Genomic DNA, 26400 nt, shown 5'->3' on the forward strand with positions numbered 1-26400 from the left:
CCGGAGTATCATATTTCCATTCAACTAGGCCAGCAACTCATGATTATAGCGATGAAGAGAAGACTACAGTTTCACCATTCACGACAAATAAAGCTCCATCAACTTCATACGTGTTCAGTAGTACAATCTCAAGAAGACCGACTACGTCAGCTACTCCTACAAATATTCAATCATCTAGCAGACCGACGAAACCTCGTCCTAAGCCGACAATCGCCCCTTACGATCCTGATACAACGATGAAGATTGACTTCCATACGTCACCGGATGATTTTATTAATTTCCCTCCCGTAAGAAATCCAAATTTAAACGCTACCGGATCGAATCCTGGTGCATTTAACAACAGTGTAACTTTGGACACAGTCGGCGATTCTATTCTCCAGGAAGTCGAATTCACGACTCCAGCGTTTTTACAAGAAGACGAAGAATTAGACGACAAGATGAGCTTATTCGTAAACAAGATCGTTGGAAGTCTACAGGGAACCTTCCAAGAGTTGCACGACATTGTAATATTGGACAAAACCCCAAACACTACTATCACTCAGCAAGGAGGTAATAAAGTGAAACCTGATACGACCACTAAGAAACCATCAGGTGTAACCACCAAAAAGCCTGGCGGTAATACGACTAAGAAGCCAGTTAGAGCTAGTACTACCACCAAAAAGCCGAAGGTCAGTACTACTACAAAGAAGCCAGCTTCACAGAATGCTGTTTCAACTCTCGCTGCTACCACAAAAAAACCTATCAGGGTAAGTGCAGTGTAGTAGTAATATTAAATATATCTAGGTAATTCTTTTATTGGGCAAAACCTGTGCCTGCCACTTACGCCGTGGAAGTTATTTCAATATGACAATATTTAAAAAATATATAATATTATATATTATGTCTCTTGCGGTGAGTCTTATTTTGTATTACGTCACGTAAAAAGCGTTACAAAAAATAAAATTAAACTCTTGTACGTATATTTTATGAATTTCACACTATTTACTTTGACAAACTAATTAAATAAATTACAATTTTTTCATGTTATTAGTTCACATCTTACAACGACATCTATTTGTATTTATAAACAGAATATTTGTGTTCAGTGACATCTGTGGAGGAATTTGTTAAGATATCAGGAATAATTTTATAGAGATGTCGTTATATACTTAAATTATAAAAATTAAAAATTCGAAGAAGACAAAGAGGTAGAAAAAACCTTATGTAAAAGGTTACTGATGATAATGTTTAATAAAGTAGCTACCATTCACTTTGCATTGCAAAAACACTTGTAGTAGGATTCGCATTTTCCCACTGTGCTCTTAGATTTATTTTCTAGTCTATTAGTGTTACAAACAAAAAAATATGTTTTTATTATTTAAGTGAACATGAACTATGACAGTAGGTCGACTTTAATATAATGCTTTCGCGGAATATTATATTCTGAGAAAAAAGATGTGTTCTTTACAAATCATCACACCATATCACACCCCCTTCCCTTCTTAAGTCGTGATATCATATATGGACGATAACAAAGTCTTTGGAAAAATATTATTTTAAATTCTGCCCACAAATTCAACGCTACTTGTTCTACTTACTACCGTATAGGTCTGAAATCTGAACTTTTATCCTGATTGCAAGTCTCTGTATAATATACCTAATGCAAATAATGATGATATATAACAATATTAGTCATATAAAATTCAATCCGTTTTAAGTAGGTAGGTACTTAATTGTAATTAAGTATATGATTTTTTCAGACGCAATCGACAACCAAGAAACCTCGACCAACCCGACCAAAGACGACCACCCCGGCTACGACAATCATTGCAACAGAACCTGTCGTCGAAGAAGAAATCTTCACCACAGAAACACCAACTGGTGATTTTAAACACCGTAAGTAAAGTTATATCATATTATATTTGAGAGAGCTTGTTTTATTTATTCTACAATACAATTTATTAACATATTACTTTTATTGTATTCTCCATGGTTTCAAAACTATTTAAAAAAAATCGGTGTGTATACTTATGTACGCGCGTTAGAATTTATACTTCTTTGGCGTAACAAAACAAAAACAAAAGTTGTGATAACCTAGATTCTTCGACTAGCTCTTAATTATCTTGTTAAATTACACACCCAAGAAACAGGGCCGCTAATTGGAACGCCGTTGGTTTATTTCTATACACTTTAACTTATATTACTAAATTATATAATTATTTATCGTTGTTTTTATTTTTAAAATAACAACTGCCACTATGACGTTTAATAGTTTGTTTACGTAAGGAATTGCAAATGGCCGATAATAATTCTCTTAATTCCCTTTGATAAAACACTAATTTCTTGATATGTAATTAGGTACCGCACTGTAAGCATCTGTCAAACTATTATAAGAGAATCATTTATTTTCATTTACGACCCAATTAAAATAAACGATTTTTCAAATTAAGAATTTTCTTACTTATACGCATATGTTTAATATGTCGTCTCTCTGTCTCGCTCTCTTTTACCTTTAAAATTTAAAAATGCTACATAATGCCGTCATATAAATTATTTTATTCTTTTCGTAATTAAAATCGTTTAAAGTAAATAAGTCTTTCCCGGAATGATTTTATTTAACTCTCCTCTCCATGATCTCTGTATCTTGCTTGAGTTATTTAATAAATATTTAATGAATTTCACCGTGATAAAACTTTTGGCTTCTACGTTTTTTTTTGTCCATGAGAATATAGAATATTGTGATGGAAAGCCTTCAGGGGCGGGAATTTTGAAATAGTGCCTAGTGGGCTTTAAAAATAATATGTTATGATTTATAATGATATTATGTAGTAAGGACTTATTTAATTAGTTTTATATATTGTTTGAACTGTTCAGATTGTAAGGATAATATTAAATAAAAATAGTTTAGGTATCTCCCTAATATAAATTAAACATAATACCTACTGTGAATATAATATAATATTATTTGTTCATTATATTGTACCCTCTTCTAAGCAAACCGTATAATAATTATGTTACAGCAGTATCCTAAGATACAATGATCTGTTATTAGTTATTTAACTGGATTTACTTATTTGCAGAATTAAAAGAAATATAACACATAAAATTAACATTTTTGATCCAGTTTGGAATTTACTTCAAGATAATTTAAAATGTTTTATTTTTTATAATGATTTAGAATTATTATTTTATGCATTATAATATTTATAAATAAATTCTTGTTATTAAATCATTATTATATAATATTTACCTATGTCTTTTATTGCCCTTCCATTCTGAATGGTATTTTTTCTCATTTTCAGTGTGTGGAGTCCGCCCAATGGTGAAGACGGGCAGGATAGTTGGGGGTAAAGGGTCTTCATTCGGATCCTGGCCGTGGCAGGTTCTGGTTAGGGAATCTACCTGGTTGGGACTTTTCACAAAGAATAAGTGCGGAGGAGTACTCATCACGAATCGATACGTAACCACGGCTGCTCATTGTCAACCAGGGTGAGTAGATTTAGAAATTTAATATTTTTTGACATATTCACAAATAGCAAGATACTACATAGAAATATATTAAAACCGTTTAAATAATATGTATATATGTTACACCGAATGTGCGAAATTGACTATTACATGAAATGGGCAAAATTTTGGCTAATTCATGTAATAGTCAAGCCTGTTGCCTTATTCATGAATTAGGTAATTTTTCTGCTGAGTACATGAATTCGCCACGGTATGGAATTCTTGAACTGTCAACATGACAGAAGAAAAAGTAAATTTAATACGGATGGTTTTATTAGTTATAATTGGACATAATATAATATTATTATTATTGGGTTAGGTTAGGTTTTGTAATTCTGAATTAAATTATTCAACTGAATGTCCATTTTGAGGTAAGCTATCAAGTGTCAACAAACTATCACAAACATTCAATCGACCATTGCACAATTGATACCCAAGCACGAATCAAATCGCGAAAATACTTTCCAATAAAATTCTTCCGTTATCATATTATAGTTCTAGAATTTTTTGCGCATAGTAAATGGATATGAACGTCATTCAAATCAATGACATTTGACACATTTGTTTAGTTGCAAAAAACACCACGGAGCGCGATCATCTATTTTGACCATAGATAATATAAATGTACATTTTGACCAATCCATGAGCATTTGATACATTTAGTTTAGTTGCAAAAAATACCGCCGTAGCGCTACTATCTAATTTGTCCAAGACATGAAGTAGGCAGAAAAATTACTGCCGATTTCACGCACTCTCCAGATATTTTGTCTAATTCATGAATAAGGCAACGGGCTTGCATTTTTCATAATTTAGGCAAAATTTTGCCCATTTCATGTAATATTCAATTTCGCACATTCGGCGTAACATATATACATAATTACACGGAAGTATACTAAGTCTTTAACATAAAAATAAAAACAATGTCCATCTAAAATCATTCTCTCATTAGTGGAATACATCGATATCTGAAGCGATTTGGGTGAGGGTAGTCCTCTGCCCACGGTGGCCGCGCGGCTTAAGCGTTGGACTATAACGCCGTAGGTCCTAGGTTCGAATCCTGGGCCTGGCAAGTACACATATTATTTTTCAATTTGTGGTGTCAGGGTATGGACCTAATAGGTTGAGCATGTTTCTGACATCCATTTCTCGTAAAAAACAAAATCTGTCAATACAAACCTTTACTCTGTGGAGGCCCATATGATCCTATTAGGATCGGACATGGTCGAAAAAAAAAAGTTCTCAGCCTTAGGAAAATATAAACTGATTATCTCAACATCTTAGGTAGTAGTCAAAAACATACAGATCAAGATTGGAAATAAAGCAACGTTTTTGTTAAGACGTCAGGATTGAAAAACATCCCTAAAGGTAACAGCAAGCAAAAATATCTTAGTAGCGGAAGTGACATACAAGATTTAAGATAGTGAAAAGCGAGCACGCCCCGAAGAAAGGCAGTCGGAAAATAATCGTTTGACGAATTGCCGAAAGGTAAATAATTACCTATATTATGAGTTAAAATGAAAACATCGAAGATAATATTATTTTTCTCGGGGCGTTCTAAAGTAAGCTTGTAAGATTTTTCATAAGGACTTCAGATAATTGACCCATATTCAAGAACACTAGGCGTCGAGTGACAAACGACATTTGGATTCTTTAATGGTTTAGCTTGACGCATGATGAATCTTAGAATCTTACCTGCACGTGGAGCTGTTGAGGTGCGAATAAAAAGATAATCGAAAGTAAAAAAATATGCTAATATCTTCTTTCACCTCAGATTGACGCTTTAATGAGTTTTTTTAATTAGTTATATTTAATTGAAGATCTTGTCCTCAATAAAACGTAATAAAGTTTTGTCAGTATGAAATTGAAGTTTATTCTTAATTGACCAATTAGTGAATACAGATTTCAAGGCAAAATGTGACAATCCATCTCATAGGGAGTTGGCGCATATAATTTGATAGCGTAGTATCAAAATTCACCAGGTGCAGGTATATCGCAAAAATGGCTGTGTGGTTTTGCATTTTAAGACAACAAACAACTGTTGCTCACGATAATTTTATTGTCAGGGACACAGGCTCACAAGAAGGGTGGAGTTATCATATTTTTACACCACGCATAATTCGAACTAGATGAAATAGTAAACTAGTCATGGGTGCGGGGGAATGGGACGATTTGGCACCGCGAACTGGCCTCCGCCGATTGGCCTCCGGTAATTGGCCGCCGGTACAATCGGACGCCGACCCAATTGGACGCCGACCCAATTCGACGCCGACCCAATTGACCTCCGGGAGGATTGGACGCCGCACAGTTGAATTAAATGCGCAAAGGAATAGACGTACGTTACGATTTGTTGGAGTAAATAAGCAAGTCAGTTTAATATGCTTCTATCTTCTGAGTAGTCGTACCTTATACATTTCGCGCTTGACACATTTTTAATATAGATTGAGAATAATTATTATGCCTTATGATGTTTATTAAAAGAAAATAATTCTTCCCTCGTTAAAACTTAAAGATGTGCATAATCAATTAATTTATTGTCTATACATGGGTACTTCAGGCCGAAATCCCGAATGCTGAAATCCAGAATGACCGAAATCCCGAAAAATAAAAAAATACAATCATCAATAATTGCGCAATCGTGAGCGCAATTTTTGTAAGAGAGACAAATCCCATTTTTGCGGAAAATGGGTTTTTCCGATTGCGCAATTTTTTTCAGGAGAGACTATTTTGTAGAACGAATGGATTTTGTGTCTCTTGTAAAAATTGCGCAATTTGCGATTGCGCAATTTGCGGTTGCGCAATTATTGATGTTTGTATTTTACATTTTTGTTATATTTCCACAAAAAATGGGTTTTTGTGTCTCTTGCAAAAATTGCGCAATTATTGATGTTTGTATTTTTTTTTTCGGGATTTCGTCCGGCACCCAGTACCTAAGTAGTTTATCAATCAGACTACTGAAACATTTATACTTAGCAGAACTTACTTAATATTTTGTTTGTAATTTCATACTATCTTAAAATACGCATTTATGCATAATAATATACATGTTTAAGCTTTATTATAATATTAAGTCGATGAAACGCTGAAATATAATGTAATTTTCATTCTAACATCTAACATTATTTTTAATATTTGTTGTAAATATAAATAAGTACCCATGTATAGACAATAAATTAATTGATTATGCACATCTTTAAGTTTTAACGAGGGAAGAATTATTTTCTTTTAATAAACATCATAAGGCATAATAATTATTCTCAATCTATATTAAAAATGTGTCAAGCGCGAAATGTATAAGGTACGACTACTGAGAAGATGAAGCATATTAAACTGACTTGCTTATTTACTCCAACAAATCGTAACGTACGTCTATTCCTTTGCGCATTTAATTCAACTGTGCGGCGTCCAATCCTCCCGGAGGCCAATTGGGTCGGCGCCGAATTGGGTCGGCGTCCAATTGGGACGGTGTCCGATTGTACCGGCGGCCAATTACCGGAGGCCAATCGGCGGAGGCCAGTTCACGGTGCCAAATCGTCCTAGACCCTTCGCACTATTGACAAAGTAATTCCACCATGATCTCATACGTTTTACGGCACTTTCATATTTGGCTGACTAATTAGAATTATGAAGCGGAAAGGCCATAAGTACACCATGATTTGCTTTACTATCAGAAACAGCAATCTCATATTAAATTCACATTATTATTTATATTACAATATTATTTACTCCATTAAACTTATGTATTTCCAAGATTGAACGTATACAATATTAGCAATAAATGTCTTAAATAGTATAAATTATACTAGATTTATTTTTGACCGATTTTATCAATGTTATTTGTAAATATAAAATTTTTATATTAACAATGGAAAAAAATGCCAATCCGGGACCAGCCCCGGGATCCCGGAATCGTCAAATTGTAATCCGGAAATCCCGGGATCAGAATTTTGGCTCGGGATTGGATTCTCTAGTTACAATGTATTAATATACTGTTGCACATTTTTCAGATTCCTGGCATCTCTAGTAGCAGTGTTAGGCGAGTACGACATATCTGGTGAACTGGAGTCGAAACGGTCTGTAACGAAGAACGTCCGAAGAGTCATCGTCCATCGTCAGTATGACGCTGCAACCTTCGAGAATGATCTCGCATTATTGGAACTAGACACGCCTGTCACGTACGACACGCATATTGGTGAGATTATTTACATTACAGCAGTTATCGCCAGTAGAAGAACACCCCTCCAAAAAAATATTCGGGCCCATAATCAAATGATAGTTTTACAAAAGCTATATAGACATATTATGTGTCCGATACAACATTTCATGGTAAACCAAACTGCGTACCTACAATTTTCTGGACAGGAAAAATCCATTTTGGTATTTAGATTAATCGTTTAGCGAGATTAACAAGGTCGTGTTTATATTAGCGCATTATATAGCTACTTAAAAAGTAAGTGATTATAACTATAACATATTATCTTAATTGTCATAGTCATCAGTGGCACGCCAAGCGGGGTGTTGGAGGTACGAAATACCCGGGCGGTAGAATTCGGACGGTGGCAGAAGTTGAATCTTAGATGGAGTGCAATAAATACTTTCATAGGTTGCCTACTGCCAAATGGCGGTACTCACCAGTCACAATAGGGCTGAAAAAATCGAAGAGTTAAAGCGAAATATACAAAAAAATATTTACATTCTTATTTAGGAGACTGATATCTCCAAGGTATGACTAATGTATTAAAGTTGTGTACGAAATACCAAAAAGCATTTTTTCCGATTGATCAGTGTCATGGCATAAATAAAACGTTTCTGAAAAAAATCTTTGTACCTATGTCAAATGGCGTCAGAAAATGAAAAATACAATATTTGAAGAAAAATCAATTTCTCTCATGAGTTTGTTTCACAGATAGTAAAAAACGTAAATTGTGCTTCGTGCACCATGAGCGTCAATAGTTTCAAATTGGAATACGATATAATTCGGAATGCTATATATATTTAAGTCTGGCCGCACACATACAATCGATTTGCCTGACACGATCTTAAATCAAAACCATGGCAATGTTGCAACACTCTACCGCTCGCATAGGCAAGAATATGTCGGGACAGTGACGTCACGCGGCTACCTAGCCGAAACGAATGAAAAAAATAGCATCTTTATATTTATATTTTGCTATTCTACCTGTGGCGCATGTTGAGTGAAATGTATTACATAAACCTACAGGTGCCTTTTTACTACCGAAAATGTCGTCCGACGCTATGTGCGGCAATACATTAAGTAACATATAATATGTTTTATGAATGACAACAAAATCACATCGACAAATTCCACGAGTTGCGGTCGAGACTAGTTTATACAAGTGACCGGGCTAATAGTTTTGTAATAGTCATAAGTTTTGTTAAAAGTAAATTCATAAGCATAAAGTTTAAAATTCATAAGTAACGTTTTGATGAAAGTAAAATAATTAAGTATTTTAAATTTTATATACATGTATTGTGTTTATCTACTATTTTTGGAGGGGCGGAAATTTTGGGGTTGTAGCTGGGCAGCAGCGACTCTTGGCATGGTGTCCCTGATAATCACTACTATCTGATCACATAAATAGGTGTTTTAATCATTTTTTAAAGTATATTTAATCTTAAATTATGTGTGTTTCAAGTGCCTATTTGCATGCCTCCCGATGATGCTGACTTCCGAGGAAGAGTTGCAACAGTCACTGGATGGGGGAGATTGAAGTATGCGGGAGGTGTTCCATCGATTCTCCAAGAAGTTCAGGTAAACACAAAAATAAATACGTTCCTCATTCTTAGACGTTTCTTGATATTTCCCGTGTGAACTATCGTCTAGTACAAGAAAACTTTTAAGTCAAATATTTTGTATTGGTGTCTGAGCCTTAGTGATTCCGAGCCTTTTTTGATTAACACATAAATGTTTTGTACAATCTTCGGGAAAACATAATATAATATATAAAAAATATTAGGTTATGTTCAAAAAAGAATGATACATTCTTAAATCTTGTATAAGTGTAGTTAAATAGTTTTAAAATCTTGAATTAACTGAATTATATTAATTTATTTAAAACACATGAATTAAGAATCCAACGTTTTTCATTAAATCTTTATAATTTGGAACAGCCTCAGAAGAATACACTTTAGAAAAAATCTTGGACAGAATGTGGTTTGAACCGGTAAAACTATCACCCGGAATGCGGTGGGCGAGATTTTTCTATTAATTATTTTTATCAGGCTATTATATATATAATTTATATAATATATAAGAGAACAGATAATTTTACATCTAGTTTATTGGCTAAAAAGATATTGTTTAGATACCTATATGAGTTTGGATGATTTTGTTTTAATATACATCATATTTCACTGATTTATTAGCAAGTCATTAGATTAGACTAAATTCTTGCGGATGCCTGATTGAGAATCTTTTTGAATATTATATACTTGAAGTGACATTATTTATATTATCAATTATTCATGTATATTATTATACTGGCTTGTATATACTATTTATATTTATATAGTAATACAAGCCTGATTTTCAACACATCCTAAATAAGAAGTCAATACTTATATCTGCCATACTGGTGCCACCTTTTTATGAATTACTACTTAAATTAGATTTATATGTAAAATAATGAATATAATAAATACCTGATTGCTGTACCAGTACTTATTATTTATTCCAGTTGTTGGGTTGTTAGTATTACTCTTTATACTTTGGTAATTATTTATTTTAAATGTGAGTCAGTCATAGACAAGTAAAATCATAAATCATAAAGAACAAACCATGAATTATAAAATATTGGACATGCGCGCTAACAAGTAATTAGTGCTTAAGTAGGCAAATAAAGAGAGACGCAAAGTTCTTGGAATCGACGAATCCCATTATAATAAATACAACATAAACAGCATAAAATATAAAACAGGTAGCTGCGTACTTAACGAAGGTTTAATATTTAGCCTGTATGGCACTAGCCTGTATTAAATTTATCTCACGTTTGACGTCAATTTGGCGAGAATAATCAGAACCGTCGTACCTAGCTTTAGAATTGTTAAATCATATTAGAACCGTTACGTCGCTGAACGAGATTAGTAATATCCGTTGTAATTGACCATTTAGGGTGATTGAGGATCGTAATCCTAAATAGAATTTTGAATGTTGTAGTTTTGTTAATAATGAAAAGACATGAGAAGGTTTTGTATATTTTTTCAGTGTTGCTAATGACTTTTTGCTAATGACAAAAAATAAATATGTTTCCCCCCGAAATTTCGAAAAGTTTCCATGTTTGTCAAGATTTACTATCAATGACATTTCTTTAACATACTCTTTATCTATTGCCTGTGGCAGTTTTCCACGAAGCAGATGAGGTGGTCGTCAAATTTATCAAAAAGTATGAAGATCTTTAAAGGATGTGTATTTTCAGATTCATAGTAAAAAAAAATTACATATAATAATTGGTCAATCAATGTGTAACAAAATCTTAGCAACATAGCTATTGTCATATTAGCAACTTAGCTGCTTAGCAACATAGCTATGTCATATAGTTTGTAAACACATATTTTTTTTAGTTAGGGGGTCTCCAAACTTGTCAACGCCCCAAGCATCCATTTACCTAAACCGCCATTAGATATTATCCCAGGGCACGAAATGGACCAAAGCGCATCGTGAAATCGGTAAAATTATCCCTCCGTCTGGCGGAAAAAATAATTTGACGCATGGGCTAGATAATAGGCCATATAACGAAAAATCGAACACACATACACATAAATTTTATAGCTATGTTAATATCTTCAGAAAATTGTAGAGTGCTCCGGTTCATAAACTTTTCTATTTCGAGCGCTGTAATTATTCCCCCTGTTATACTAACGAATTATTATACAGAATTTTAAATAAATAACAATAATGACGTATTTTTTTCGACTAATACGTGGTGTGAATGAGAACTCTGCCATTTTTGGTAATATTGACTTGTGTGTCCCTGATAACTATCTTAGAAATCGGGAGCATCGGTTGTTTGTTCTCCCGAGGAGCAGAACTAACCTGCCATTGGTGATGCCAATTGGGAGGGCAATAACTCTGTTCAACCAAATTGCTTCGGATGTTGATATATTCCATCCACGTGAGAATGAGTATAGGTGGATGTTATTTTATAAATTCTTAAAATAGGGTCTGCTTAACTCATCCGGTGTACTTCCTTGTACCTATATACTTCATATTTTTTGTATTTACACATTTATACTGTAGAATAACTTAATATTGCATAATTACAGTATTACATAATACTGTTTTAATAATATTTCTTTGTTTCTAAATGTCATGTTGTGAACGTCTTAAACTTATAATTTGTAATGTCCACAATATGTAAAATAAATTAAAATTGAAATTAAAATTGAAATTGAAATTGAATATTTTTTCTATACCTACCTGTTAAAAAACCTAATCTAAAAAGTGTTAAATATTTTTTTTTATATATTTATATTAAGAAATTGGCAATTTCTTTCAAGTTACCTGCTAACATTGATAAAAAGTTCGATTATTCAAATAAAAACCACGTGATAGGTATATTATTGTGTAGATATCGAAATCCCGGATGTCTTGTATTTTCAATCCTGAGATTTCGGGATCAATGGAATGAGTGGGATCCCAGTATTTGAGATTCCAGAAAAACGACTTCGATATCGAAGAGAAAAATGTAAAAACAGATCGCTGTTGGAATAATACATTTTTTATATACCTACACATTTCTCTAGCGCTAACCGATGTGTCAATTTTTAAAATATTATAGTGATATTTTAAATTCTAGGTTCCTGTGATAGAAAACAGTGTCTGCCAAGAGATGTTCCAGACCGCTGGCCACTCCAAGGTTATCCTTAACTCCTTCCTCTGCGCAGGATATGCCAACGGGCAGAAGGACTCGTGCGAGGTGAGTGGTATTTTAAATATAAGTTTATGGCTTTGGTTCATTACGAGATGGACAATTTGGACAACGTGGTGGTAACTCAACATATATTATGTAAGGTTTTAAAATACATTTTTTTAAGTTTGCAAAACATTCTTTATATCTGATATGTTGTCGCGCACTACATAGAATTCTCCGCGCACCATTCTGACAACATAAATGAACATTAAACCAAAATTTCTTCAAAAGATTATAGACACATCACAACGAATAGTTGTCTTCAAGAATTATTATACATCAGTACAATTATTTTGACCCTGGACGTTAGTTATAATATTAATCTTGATATATAAATGATAAATATCATAACTGAGAGAACATTGCATGATAACACTAACTTAGATTGACTGTCGGATGGAGATTATAGTAAAGCGCATCAATTAATGAATATAACTATTCAGCTTTACTCTAAAAGTCTAAAAATATCAAAATTAACGAAATACTTTCAGTTTATTTTAAATACTATTTTTGAATTGAATATTATCTTTACTGTTTATTCTAAGTGTGATGCCACTAATAAAAGTTTCTAGAAATATATTGATTACGATTACATACCCAATAATTTCGTTAGCATTACTACTTTCAACCTACATAAAAAAGATTTTTTACAAAGCCTCAAAATATTATCTTTTACTACATAATATTTCGAAAGAATTTAGTCTCCGAGGGACACGCGTAGGTGGTCGATAAAGGTATGGCTTAGAATCTGAGTAGGTAATTACTGAGCACATATGGCCTGGATCTCCTCGCAAAACTCATATTTCAAAAGAGGATAAACTGAATTTTAAATGTAAGTACTAAATTAACTCTCGAAACGTTCTACCTACCTAAGTTATAAGCAACTTTTAGACATTTTAAGGCCGCGCGGATGAAAACTTATCTGAAAATTTTCCGTAGATAACAATATTGCCTGGTAGGTATATATTATTATTCACGCATCATCATCAGCCTGGGACGATCCACTGGCAGATTCAAAATTAAATTCATTTATTTACATGAGCCTTCTTTGTCATGTTGGTTTTTTTTCCAATTTGCGACTATCGCTTCATAAGTTAGCAAACATAACACCATATTTATTACCTACTTAACTTGTATGAGTTTTTGTTTCTTTATTAAACACCACAACAGGCCGTGAAACCCAATAATAGTGGTAAAACTCCCAGGCTTTAGGAATTTACATATTAGATTATGTAAATATATTTTGACCTCACCGGGAATCGAGCCCATAACTCCGGGATGGAAGACCAGCGCCTTATGCATTGCACCACGAGGGCCGCATTTATGAAGGCATTTAATTGAAATAAACATGCTGTCTTGCTGTGACATTTTCAGCCCTTCTAAAATCTCTAAAATCGTCTAAAATCAACTAATAATCTAAAAAACATGCCAGTGGTATTTTAATTTTACACGTCATATACGTTATATCATTATATTCGACCCTATGAGGATCATAATATTAAGTAAATTAGGTAATTGACCCATATTCAAGGATACTACGCACTAACGAGATGTAGAGTGTATGTAAGAGATTTTAATACTTGAATGGTTTAGCTTGTCACATGAAGAATTGCATATTATCTCAGGCGTGACCAACTATGGCTTTTTAGTCTATTGAGGGTTTTCCATATTCTATATTCGAGACTGGTTCCAGTCTAGAAAACGCTCTGCTGGCTTTGTTCTTCGAGATCATCGGAGTGAACATTACAAACTCAAGCAGTTCACCTGACATGAAATATGACAGGAGATTTCTCTTATCCTACTTATTTGAGTAACACAAAGAAAACAATGAGATGATTTTATACGTGTTTGATGTGTATTTAAGATCGATGTAGGTACACAATCATTGTGCTTTCCATATACGTAGTAAAAAAATATATTTTGTACAACTTCAGCACTGAGTGGTATAAATACTCAAATGATATATGAAACAGACATTAAGAACCTAAGATCAGTTTTTTTCTATATCTACATAGCATTATTACTTAATGTAATTACTTTAAAGATAAAAAAAATATTAAAATATCTATAAATATCACTTTTTAATATTCAAATTTTATCTGCTATAAGTCACGTTATAATGATACTTATTATCGACGTACTTAACAAAGTACCCGGCATTGCTCAGATGTGATTTATATGTAGCATCGTATAGTAATTGACAGGCTCACGATTTTGTTTCATTCTATTTAAATTTATTTTGTTTAATTAGAGATATCAAATAACGAGAGTTTATTTAGAGATATTGAATAAAGAAATTTTAAAAGTCAATTATTTCGAAAAATAAATCGACGACGTACAAGTTTTTTTCATTTATATCTAGACACCAATCACGAGGATTCTATCAGCACAGAATATCATAACTGAATAGAATAGAAATGGACATACAGACAGCACTTCAATTTTGTTAATTAGTATAGATTACATATTAAATTTATTTTGGCGTTAAATGGTTTTAAAAATAAAAAACTTTAAAATTTATGAATTTTATGACGATATATTTTCAATTAATACTTATTGTTGATTGTTATAATATATTTTATTATTGTATTGATATAATCGTCTATTGTTATGGAGGTCCTTGTGCGTGGTTATTCTGCTAGTCATAGTAGAACGTACATAGCATGGTGAATGTAGGCGGCTATGTGGAAAAGCACTTTGTACTCAATTCAGACAGACTCAGGTGTTCTATGACGTCAACACTTTTCTCATTCCTACGGCGCTGGTTTACAAGAGCACACTTTCTTGAATGAATAAAATAAATAAAAAAATAATGTAAGTATCGTGGAAACACAAGCATATTTCAAGTGTATTCTGTTAATTAATTAAGGTAATGTTTTAATCATCGTGAGCACTATAGCCAAGGCAAGTCAGTGACATGGGATCAGCCCGGAAATTTATTTAAGATAATCAGCCCAAAACAATATTATGTAATATTCTTATTTTAAAAACATATCATTGATATGTAGCTGACTAAATTACATTGTCAAAAATTGAATAGCTTGGAGTGCGATAGAAATGTAATAAATACAACAAGGCAAGGCACCATAAATTATTACGTATGATCTCATTTAACAGTTCTAAGTGTCTGATTAGAATTGTAATCTATATATGCATTCGTTGTTTATGATTTTCCATATGAGGGCTCTGGAAACAAAACCGGCAGGCAGTCTCCATTTTTGCAATATGTTGGCGAGTCATTAAAAATGTCTTTCATCTTTCTTATATGTATAATTTCTGAAAAAAAAAAATATTTTCAAATGTTATATATTATTATTAGTATACAAACAACATTTGAAAATACTTTTTTCAGAAATTATACATATAAGAAAGATGTAAGACATTTTTAATGACTCGCCAACATATTGCGAAAATTGACACTGCCGTTTTTGTTTCCAGAGGCCTCATATATAATATATGTTTCGCAACCATTTTGCACTTAGGAAATTAGCTTTTAAAATTGTTTCCGTTTACCGCCGGCGTAATCGGCCCCTGACTACAGCCTTACAATATAAAGGTGAATGTCTAACAAGCATTTCTTGCAAAAAAAACTATTGAGAACCTCCTCTGGAGTTAGGCCAAGGTCCACATCGGATTTTTAAGCCAATGATTATGGTATAATAATTATACAAAATATAAATAATATAAAAATTAAAAATCCTATGACAAAACTCGTTTGCAATTGAAATTATTGAAATGACTATCTCCTAAAAATCTGAAGTAGGCGGCTTTAGGGAGGGAATGATTAATGAAACGAAAACTTTTTATTGTTACAGAAAGTTTTAAGAAAGTTAGTTATGAACATAATGGTAAAGTTTGTGATTTGTAATACTTTTAATTTTATTTAATTTTACCATTTTTTTTTGCTTTATTCATGTATTTAACAAACGGTTCTACGATTTATATATCCCCATATTTTAATGGCTTATGGTTGTAAGCCATTATTTTCTTGCTCTTGTTTACAATTTTCATTTAAAAGAAACACGTAAATTCAATTTAACTACTGAAGTCAAAAACTAATAGATTTAGATGTGGGTGTTTTTATCCTGCATATAATTTATGTACCCGGATAACTTACTGTTAAATAAACAAACCTATTCAAACACTGTAACCTATTTATTATTATATTCAACAAACGTAATAATCGCTAAGATACCAAAAACAACCATTTTGCGTTGATAACAATGTTTCTTCCCAAATATTACGGATTAGAGTTTCTGCTCTATACTGTTGAATAATTAAAGTTTACATCTAACTACAAATAGTTTTAACTTCTGAAGAAAACTGCACTATAAAAGAATGATTACAATTTACGACGCGCAACTTTATTTAAACAAGCTAGTAAATTTTTTTAATTTTTTTTAAAGAACTTACCTACTGTTGCCATTTTATTTAATATACTAAAAATCTACTTTATTATTGAACACGAATAATTTGAAAATACCTCATATATGTAAGTACCTACTAGAAAAAAATATTGACGCGAATCCAGTCGTTACAAGTTCAAGTCCCCTTTAGCATAGTATTTTTATTGTTTATAATTTTTTTTCCTAGTACCTACGTACGTACATATCTGAGGTATTTTCAAAGTATATACGTTCAATATAAAGAATATTACCTTCTCAAAGCTTGTGAATTATTCGTTGAATAAAAAAAATAGTGTATTACCTACTTTATTAGATTTGATCATCCAACTTTGCTTGATCATTGTAAACGCATGATCGCTTTTTCATATTAAACATATTTTACGCTTACACACAGAGCTTGAAATGGGATGAAAAACCGTTGTGTGGGATGATCGTGAATATTTTTTTTCGCCTCCACTTCCAGGCAGACGATTTCCGATACACGCTCAGGAAAAAATATATTGCTATCACGAGTACAAATAATACAAAATTATCAGACGTAAATATTTAATACCAACTAATTAAGCGTAATTGGAAGGCAATTAGTAACTGCTTAATTATTTAAAACAGTGAGCACACAGTGATCTTATAATAGGGTTGTGGTTTATGGACTAATTGTTATAAGTCTATTATCATTTGATATTTATGTATGTATTGTGGCGTCTTAGTATTAGTAATATAATGTACCCGAAAGATTTATATATATTATAATATAACGATGGTTATTTAATTAAAGGTGTTTACATAGTTTATTTCAAAGAATTTTTAATAATATTTATTACATATAATAAAGGACCGTGCACCATTTATCTTTTAGATTATGCAGTGGATGTGTTTTATAAAATAATATAAAGAGCGAACGAAGGTTGGCGTAGCGGCGGAGAAAAAAGATTTTTTAGCGGATTATTGTTCATATTTTATCAACAAAAATATTATGAACGTCGTGAAGACGTGTTTCTTATTACACCTGACGTCCCTGTTATTAAAACAAATAACGGGCATCTTTTAATAAGTATGTTTAGTTCCGTTGAATTATTCGTGGAAAAACGTATTTAGTAGGTATTATCACCAAATGAAGACATCAGGGTACCGCGACAGTACAATTAGTTTAGTTTTAGATAGTTTTAATAGGTAGTGAAATCTTGCAGATGGTAACATATTGTTTACAAGAGGGTACAATTTGGTTATACTTAATATGCTTTCTCCCTCGTGGTCGGATCGTGGCCTTCGTTTGAAGAGAATGACATTCTTTTAGATTTTAGAGATATTTAGGCATCCCTCCCTCTACGGATCGGTTCAATCTGACAATATGTCCACTCACGGGGATAAATAATTTACTCAATAATTGTTGTATCCTTTATTACGTTAAGTGATCAAGATGACGCTGCCAAACATTGTGTTTTTATTCTTACTCGTGTTATCAAAATGTTTAATAATCACCTTGGGAATTATCGTACTCTTTAAGAGTACTGGGGGTTGAGAGGTGTCAGTATGTACGTAGTCCACATAATTTAATAAGCATTAATGGGACATTCATCAACTGACAATGTCCCTTTGAAGCTGGTGATACCGGTTATGGCGATTATTAAACAATGTGGAACGTATTGTGTTTTATTTTAATATATATTATATGATTGCCGTTCACTATTGCCGATTACTATTCACCGCTTCGCGTTATTACGGACGCTCCACAAATTGTACTTTTTAAATCGTACGTTTATAATACTGTCAACGATATGAAATTTTTTTTGGTGTTTATTTATATTTCACTATAATAATATGCTTTGTATTGAATTGTTTGGTTTGATTGTTTCTCTCAGGGTGACAGCGGTGGACCTCTAACTCTTCAGCGTCCCGACGGTCGATGGGAATTGGTTGGAACCGTTTCCCATGGAATCAAGTGTGCTGCGCCCTATTTACCAGGAGTCTATATGAGGACCACATTCTACAAGCCATGGCTGAAGAGCATTACAGGAGTACATTGATTTAAACCTTAGCATAATATTAAAGATTATTGTGAATCCACAAAAACTACAATAATTAATTCTAAATATATGTAAAATTTGATTGAATATTAGTAATGAAAACAATTTTTAGAATAATAATTTAATATCAAACTGTAGTAGGAAGGTATCATTTTAAAGGACAGTAACATTTATTATTTGTGACTTATGATCATTCTGCTTGTAGTTTGTACTGATACCCAGCATAAATAGACCAATTAAGTTTAAAATTATACTAAAATAACGGTCCATACACACCAGATAAAAATAAAATTGAAACTGACTAGAAACTACAATCTTTCTTGATAGACTGTCATTTATAAACAATAATATCTTTGCAAACATTTTGTTTTGACTGTGTTTTGCTGTTGTTAAACTGTCAAACCAGATGGGTATCGGTCAATTTTATGCAGACTATTTAAGCGATCAAGCCTTACTTCAGAAACGCATTGTTAGAAAAACGTTTATTAAAAAATATAATTTATCAACAATGTTATACACGACCTTTTTTATTGCATATCTTGGAAACGTGAAGACATTATTTAGATTTAAAAAAAAATCTTTATTGTGTTGTTTTACCATGTATGCAATCATTGAAAGAGATGTTAGGTAAATGTCTTTGCATATTATGCAGTTGGAAATATTAGTGTACAAAATTAGCATCGATGAAATTAGAATGAATCATTGCTATTTAAGGAAAAAAATAATGGCCATTGTCATATTATTGTAATTTTTAGTAAAAATAATTTATAAAAACATTATGTATTAATTTATAAGATTAATTTAATTGTGATTTAGTGGATATATTTTCAATATTTTCTGACCAGCATTTGACTGCCAAATAGTGTTAAAATATTGTAATAATTAAAACATAATACAGTGTTAGTTGTTATTAAATCTATTTATGAATGAATGGTTAGTTCTGAATTTAGAAAAAACATAAATTTTCCATGAAAATTGGTAGTCTAATTGAATGATAAAAACAGTTTTTTTTAAAAGCACGAAAGAAATTATTAAATAATAATTGTAGTACTGAGAATTAAACGAATACATTAATTATATAAAACAAAAAAATAATTAGGATTTTTTTTAATTCAAAGAACAATAATTCAATGTTGAACATACATGATTTGAAAACACCTCAGATATATACCTGCCAGAAAATATTTTTTTGATATAAATACGACACCCAGTGGGACTCGAGCCCGCATCCACTGGATTCGCGCCAATGTACTAAACCAATAATAACACTTTTAGTTTACAAACAAAAAATAACGTAAATTGTGAAGCAATTCAATGATTTTGTAAAAACTACTTATTATTTAATTTCACCGTAATTAGACAGGATGCACATGGCTTAATTCGTGTCTTCCAATTATGTATGTACAAAAAAATAGTATCATGAATGTACTTGTATTTGTTCAATAGTCTGGACATATTTTTATATTATAAAAAAATAGACGTGCTGATCTAATTACAGATTATGCGCACGATGCAGAATCATATTTAGAAGCGTATGCACCTGAGATAGGCACCTATCTTTAAGAGGCCGACAACGACATCTCAGATTGCGTCGCCTACTATATTCATAGGTAGTAAATCTGCGGAAAAAATCAGTGGCCCAAATCAAAACCATTTCAGAGCAATTTCATTTCTTTACTACATCATAATTAAATAGTGCAATATAATTGAATGGTTGTATATTTCTGGCATATTGAAGATGTCAATGTGCCTAAAATGCATTTATTATGAATAATTTTTAATCCTAATTTAATACGATGTAAATACTTCCATAGGTTAATATTTATAATGGCTTAAATTTAGATCTTATTGTATATTATAATATTTATTTATGTTTGGATACCTTTTTTTGCTATTTATATAAATTTAAATTGGCTTTCACATCATTCAAGCCGTATTTTGCGGTTATCGCGTAGTTTCTATACCAGACTGTTATATAGTTGAGAAAATGCTAATGTGAATACTCAGAGTAAAATAGTTCACTGTCAAAATATTGCATTTTGCAGCTGAAAGACTTCAGCCTTACACTGGTGTTCGTATAATGCAGATTTTATTTCCAGAACGTTTATAATTTTTTTAACGGTGAAATTATTATAAAGTGAAATTTAAATCCAATACCATGATATCTAATGGTAAAGTCTAAACATATTTTTGTAAGATCTATCTGTTGTACCGGAGATATTTATAGTGAATAGGTACTTACTAATATATTATTAAACTGTATTTATAAATAAAACTTAGTGACTTTTAGTATATATTAATTTATTATTGCAATTATGACACTATAAATAATTCATGTATGTTTAGATTCCTAAGTTATTAAATTTAACAGTATCTATATACGTAATCGTAGAATTAAAAATCTTGTTTGATAATATAAACATGTACACTGTTATATTTGTTAAGTTTATTGTTATGAAATATTTATTTTCAAATAAACAGTAAAAAATATAATTTCGTATTGTTTCATTTTGACTCCTGTGTCTTTATTCCATTGTAACAACTATGAAAATAATGTATCGCGACGGGATTATTGAGAAATTATTACCTTAGTTATATAGTAACATCTATCATTATAACATACTTATAACTAACCATCTCAGATGATAATTAAGTACTCGTCCGTCGAAATCATCATATTACATTATATTATTAGTCGATATCAAATCTTTAAATCAAGCAGTTGACAATAATATATCTCTCAATTGAATAATCGTTCCTTGTGTTTGTCCGAGAATGACGTAAAACTATTTTATACTATTAAATTCACATAGGTGACTAAATTAATATTATATAGATATACTAAACACACTTAAAATGTAATACAATAAAATAACTATTAAAACAGTTCTGTGTTTATAAATCAAATATGTCTCCATATAAAATTAAACAACTACAAATGGTGATTTCGACGGAAAGTGATGAAACAATTGCTTAGAAAAAACCAAGGTAATAACAGTTCAATTTTCCCGTCGCGATACATTCTTGTCGCGGCGGGTACAATTGAGTAAAGCCGCTGGAATCGTCCATGCAGAACCAACGGTAAGCCCTGTCACAATGTCAAATAAAAAAGAAGACAATTAAATATTCCAGTAGAGTTGAATTTGGACTTTGGATAGCAGAATCATATATTATCTTTTAAATTAGATAGGAAAAAGAATTCAAGAGAAATCAAAATTCTCTCAATACTTCAGAAAAAAATGTTTAGAATGGTCATATTTAATTATATAATAGTATTATGATTGCATAAGAGAAATGTTCAAACAATTTTATCGTCAAATGAAGAAAAACACAATTATTGAATAACGGACTTTAAAAAACAAATTATCAGAATATTGAGAGGTTTTGACACGTGACTGTTTCAGCATACAATGGAGTTCTCTTTGGCTGATAATATTACCAATGAGAAGAATATAATACCCAGTGACGTTCGTAGACAAAATGCCGATCCCAGGCAGGGCCAAAATGCCGACCCATTTTTTTATACAGTATCTTTTATCACCCTTTCATGACTCAAATATCTAAGAAATGTGTCATATGGATACATTAGGTACTAACAAAATATAATTACCACTAAATCTAATTTTATTTAAATGCCATCTCTGCTTCAATAGACAATATTGCTAGTCCACGGTTTCAGATGCATTTAAAAATACACTTGATAACTTCCAAAACTCAGGAGATACTGGCAAGAATATCTTTGGATACATTTTAAATTAGATAAGTATGTACTTATACCTATAATTTAAATATGATTCACAAATCTGCAGGTGTTATTGCTGGTAATCAAGGATATGACGTCCAAGGATAACGGAAATAAACTAGACATCGCGAATCCGACAAAAAGTTACAGTCCTGTTAAACCTTCTATGTTAATTAATACACTTTGTTTCCAACCAGTGAGCTGATTTTTTAATGGAAAGATATTTCTGTTGTTACTAAGTTTAGGTAGCTATTTATACATATACCTAACGATTCTCCTCGATTTGCCGTTCTTCAAATAACTGCCGCCCCCAAACAACGCTCAATATGCCTACCCCCACGGGACGTCAATGATCATGCCAGTCTCAAGCCAAGAGGACATAGGTATTATAGATTTATCAAACTAACAAAAGTTGCATATTTTTCGCAGCAAGAATTATTATAATGTACTCTAACACCCGATGCAGTATAGATGGCAGAAATAGATTCTCTTGGCCTACGAATTACGTGATCTTCGGCATCGGTAGTCTGACACGGCCAGTCCAGTATAAAAAGACATAGGTACGTATTGAAAAATAGTTGGCAACCCTTAGTAAAAGACAACGATTAGAAAATAATAAATGAGAAAATGTCCAAGAATGTCAATAATAAATTTAATTAGTGTCAAAGTTCTGTCATATTTAAGTTATTAATATCATTCATCAGTAGGTACCTTAATTTTATTGATCACAAAGTAGTTTGGCTACTGACTTGGTAGAATTTGAATTACGTTAGTTTAAACGTAGTTATAAGAAATATTTCATATGAATTATAAAAGGATCAATAGCTTAGAGGCCAAAGCACTGTACGAGTCCTACACGGTTCAACTTTAAAAAAATCTGATATGTGTTTTTGAAATATATTTTTTTAGATATGTAATGTTTACTTGAGTAATGATTTTAGCAATAAAGCCAGCACGAGTTTTCTTAAAACTATTTCATTGTATTGAAATAATTCATGGTTCATTAAAAAATACATGGCTATACGGCTGTCAGATGCGAGAAATCTAGAACTTTCCACAGCCTCCACGAGGGACCGCCGGAAGAACCTCAACCCCTGGACCGCCTACGCAGGAGATGACGTGTGGTTATCGTGCGTGCAATATAATACAAAAAGAGTTAATGTATGTTGGAGAAATAAGGTACAGGATAAAGGTGTCTGGAGAATTATTGTGCAGTCAGCCATGAGCCTGGACGACCTTTAACGATATACAAGTAGAGTAAAGGGCTGGCATACATTTTTGATATTCTCTACAAAGCATATTACAAAAAAATGACAAAATTTTAATACAATATAGTGAATGAGTTAAGAAGCGTGTGAATGAAATGCATATACGTGTTAAAGCGATCAAGAATAGTGCGCATGGGAGGGATGCAATGTGGGTTCTATTTATGCGATCGTACAACAAAGACGCAAACTCTTTCGCATGAAAATTTACGTGCGTCAGATTGAGATTGTTAGATACTTATGCATATCTTTAGTAGAAAGAGAGAGAGAGAGTACTTATGTTTGACTATAAATATCTGCACACGGAGAGTGAACTACAGATATAGTATAATCATATTATATATACCTAATTAAACCCTGGTATATTGTACCACATATTGTATCATATTATGTTTATGAATCAGTTCATAAAGTTTCTAATACTAACTCATTTATGTTGCTTATGAGCGATGGCATTGGTTTGCCGATTATATTAACAGTGGGTATATAATGTTATTGTACGATATTTCTAAACACTTGAAAATTTTCAATGATTAAAATTTTCTACTTAGTTCTTTACTTAATAATATTTTTTATAATCTTTTAATAAGTATATTAAGTTGTTATATAAACGATTATTACATAACTTCTTTGTCAATTATGCATTTGCCGTTATCATCTAAAAATGCCGAAAGGCAAAAGTCGGGTCGCACAAAAAATGACGCAAATACACTTAAATCAATTAGAATAGTTATAATCAATAATACAATGAGTTGTTAGAATATATATCAATGAATAAATACATTTTTTATTAAATGTGTGTCTGTAATTATCTATGAAGGTAAATGAATCGCAGCTATATTTTTACATTATTATAACTGGAAAATGACTACAAGGAATCAATATTGTTGTATTAAAACACGATTTTTGAAGAGCCCGTTATTTAATTGGGTTTACACAGCATTAGCGTCTTGAAACTAAATTTCAAAACTCTGAAAAATAAATGCTCAACATTTTTTATTCAGTGAGTATTATTAAGTCAATATGATTTAATACTGCAACATTCTTTCTTTAAAGTGCCTATTAAAAAATCTAAATTAAGGTAGATGTGGTTTCAAGTCCTATCCAGTACATCTTTTTGTAATGGGTATGTTTCTGAGGTACGAGGGTAGTCCCAGAAGTACCCGGCCTAACAAAGAAAACACAAAAAATTTGGGAAAAAATATTTTTATTTTTCTACGTAGTCTCTTTTTAGGTTGATACACTTTTCCCAGCGATGTTCAATAGATTCGATACCCAGTTTATAGTGAGAATCGTCGAGCTCCTCAAAATAGCCATCAACCGCAGAATCCACATCTTCATTGTTGGCAAATATTTTACCACCAAGCCATTTTTTCAAGTTTGGAAGCAGAAAATAATCCGAGGGGGATAAATCTGGCAAATTGGGTGCGTGAGGAAGCAATTTGAATTTTAACTCATTGATTTTGGCCATCGCGAATACGGATGTGTGAACTGATGAATTGTCCTGATGAAACGAAACTTTCTTTTTCGCCAAATGCGGTTGTTTTTTTTTGATTTCATCACTCAAACGCTGCAATAAGTTTGCATAATACACGCCGTTGATTGATTTTTCTTTCTGAAGATAATCAATGAAAATTACCCTACGCGCATCCCAAAAAAACTGACGCCATGACCTTGCCTGCAGATGGAACTGTCTTCGCCTTCTTTGGAGCCGATTCTCCTCTTTCAGTCGATTGTTTTGACTGTTCTTTCGGCTCAGGTGTGAAGTGATGGATCCATGTTTCATCCATGGTTATGAATAGAAAAAAACTCTGCTTTATCGCTGTGAAATTTTGCCAAACACTCGATTGAAACATCCTCACGATGCTGTTTTTGTTCCATTGTAAGTAATCGAGGCACCCACCTTGCGCACAACTTTCTCATGTCCAAATTATTTTCAGCCAATATGTGATGTACAGCACTTTTTAAAATGCCTACCATGTCTACTAGCTTGCTCAATTTCAGTCGACGTTCATCTAATACCATTTTGTGGATTTTCGTCACCATTTCTGGCGTGGTCACCTCGTTTGATCGATCACTGCGATGTTCGTCTTGGCAGCTCGTACAGCCTCGTTTAAACTCAGCCACCCATTATAATACTGTTGTAAACAAAAGAGCAGACACCCCCAGAGTAGAATGTAGCGCCGCTTTGATATTGGTTGGACTGAATCCTTTTAAATGAAAGTATTGTATCACATAACTATGACCAATTTTTTCCATGTTTACAAATTCACTGAGAGCGTTCACTGTTGATGGCTGACAAATAATTACTGAACAACGTAGCATCGTCAAATTTCAAACTTAGGCTTTATAAGGTTGGTACTTTCTATCATAGTCATTATTTAAAAAAACATCTGCTATTTATACATCAGCTCGGGTACTTCTGGGACTACCCGGTAATATTATATATTATGTACTACACACATAATATATTATACATTTAGAAAATGTAATATACTTTAGCGCTTAGGTACAAATTGTGTACATACAATTAACATAATGTTATCTGTA

The 26400-nt window shown here is 32.2% G+C and overlaps 1 protein-coding gene across 1 annotated transcript in view; it reads left to right on the forward strand.

Moving 5' to 3' along the window:
• Window positions 1-18843, forward strand: part of flz (transmembrane serine protease filzig) — a 61672-nt gene extending 42829 nt beyond the window's left edge. Inside the window, exons 3-9 of the mRNA XM_085943270.1 lie at window positions 204-746; window positions 1740-1875; window positions 3282-3468; window positions 7491-7675; window positions 9141-9256; window positions 12300-12419; window positions 18679-18843. Of these exons, the coding sequence (XP_085799396.1) occupies window positions 204-746; window positions 1740-1875; window positions 3282-3468; window positions 7491-7675; window positions 9141-9256; window positions 12300-12419; window positions 18679-18843 (1452 nt within the window). The remainder of the gene's footprint in view (window positions 1-203; window positions 747-1739; window positions 1876-3281; window positions 3469-7490; window positions 7676-9140; window positions 9257-12299; window positions 12420-18678) is intronic.
• The last annotated feature ends 7557 nt before the right edge of the window (window positions 18844-26400 follow it).

Source organism: Rhyacophila brunnea, unplaced genomic scaffold (genome assembly GCF_057557595.1).
Source record: "Rhyacophila brunnea isolate RB1 unplaced genomic scaffold, BYU_Rbru_1.0 scaffold_15, whole genome shotgun sequence".
In the NCBI taxonomy this organism is placed as follows: domain Eukaryota; kingdom Metazoa; phylum Arthropoda; class Insecta; order Trichoptera; family Rhyacophilidae; genus Rhyacophila; species Rhyacophila brunnea.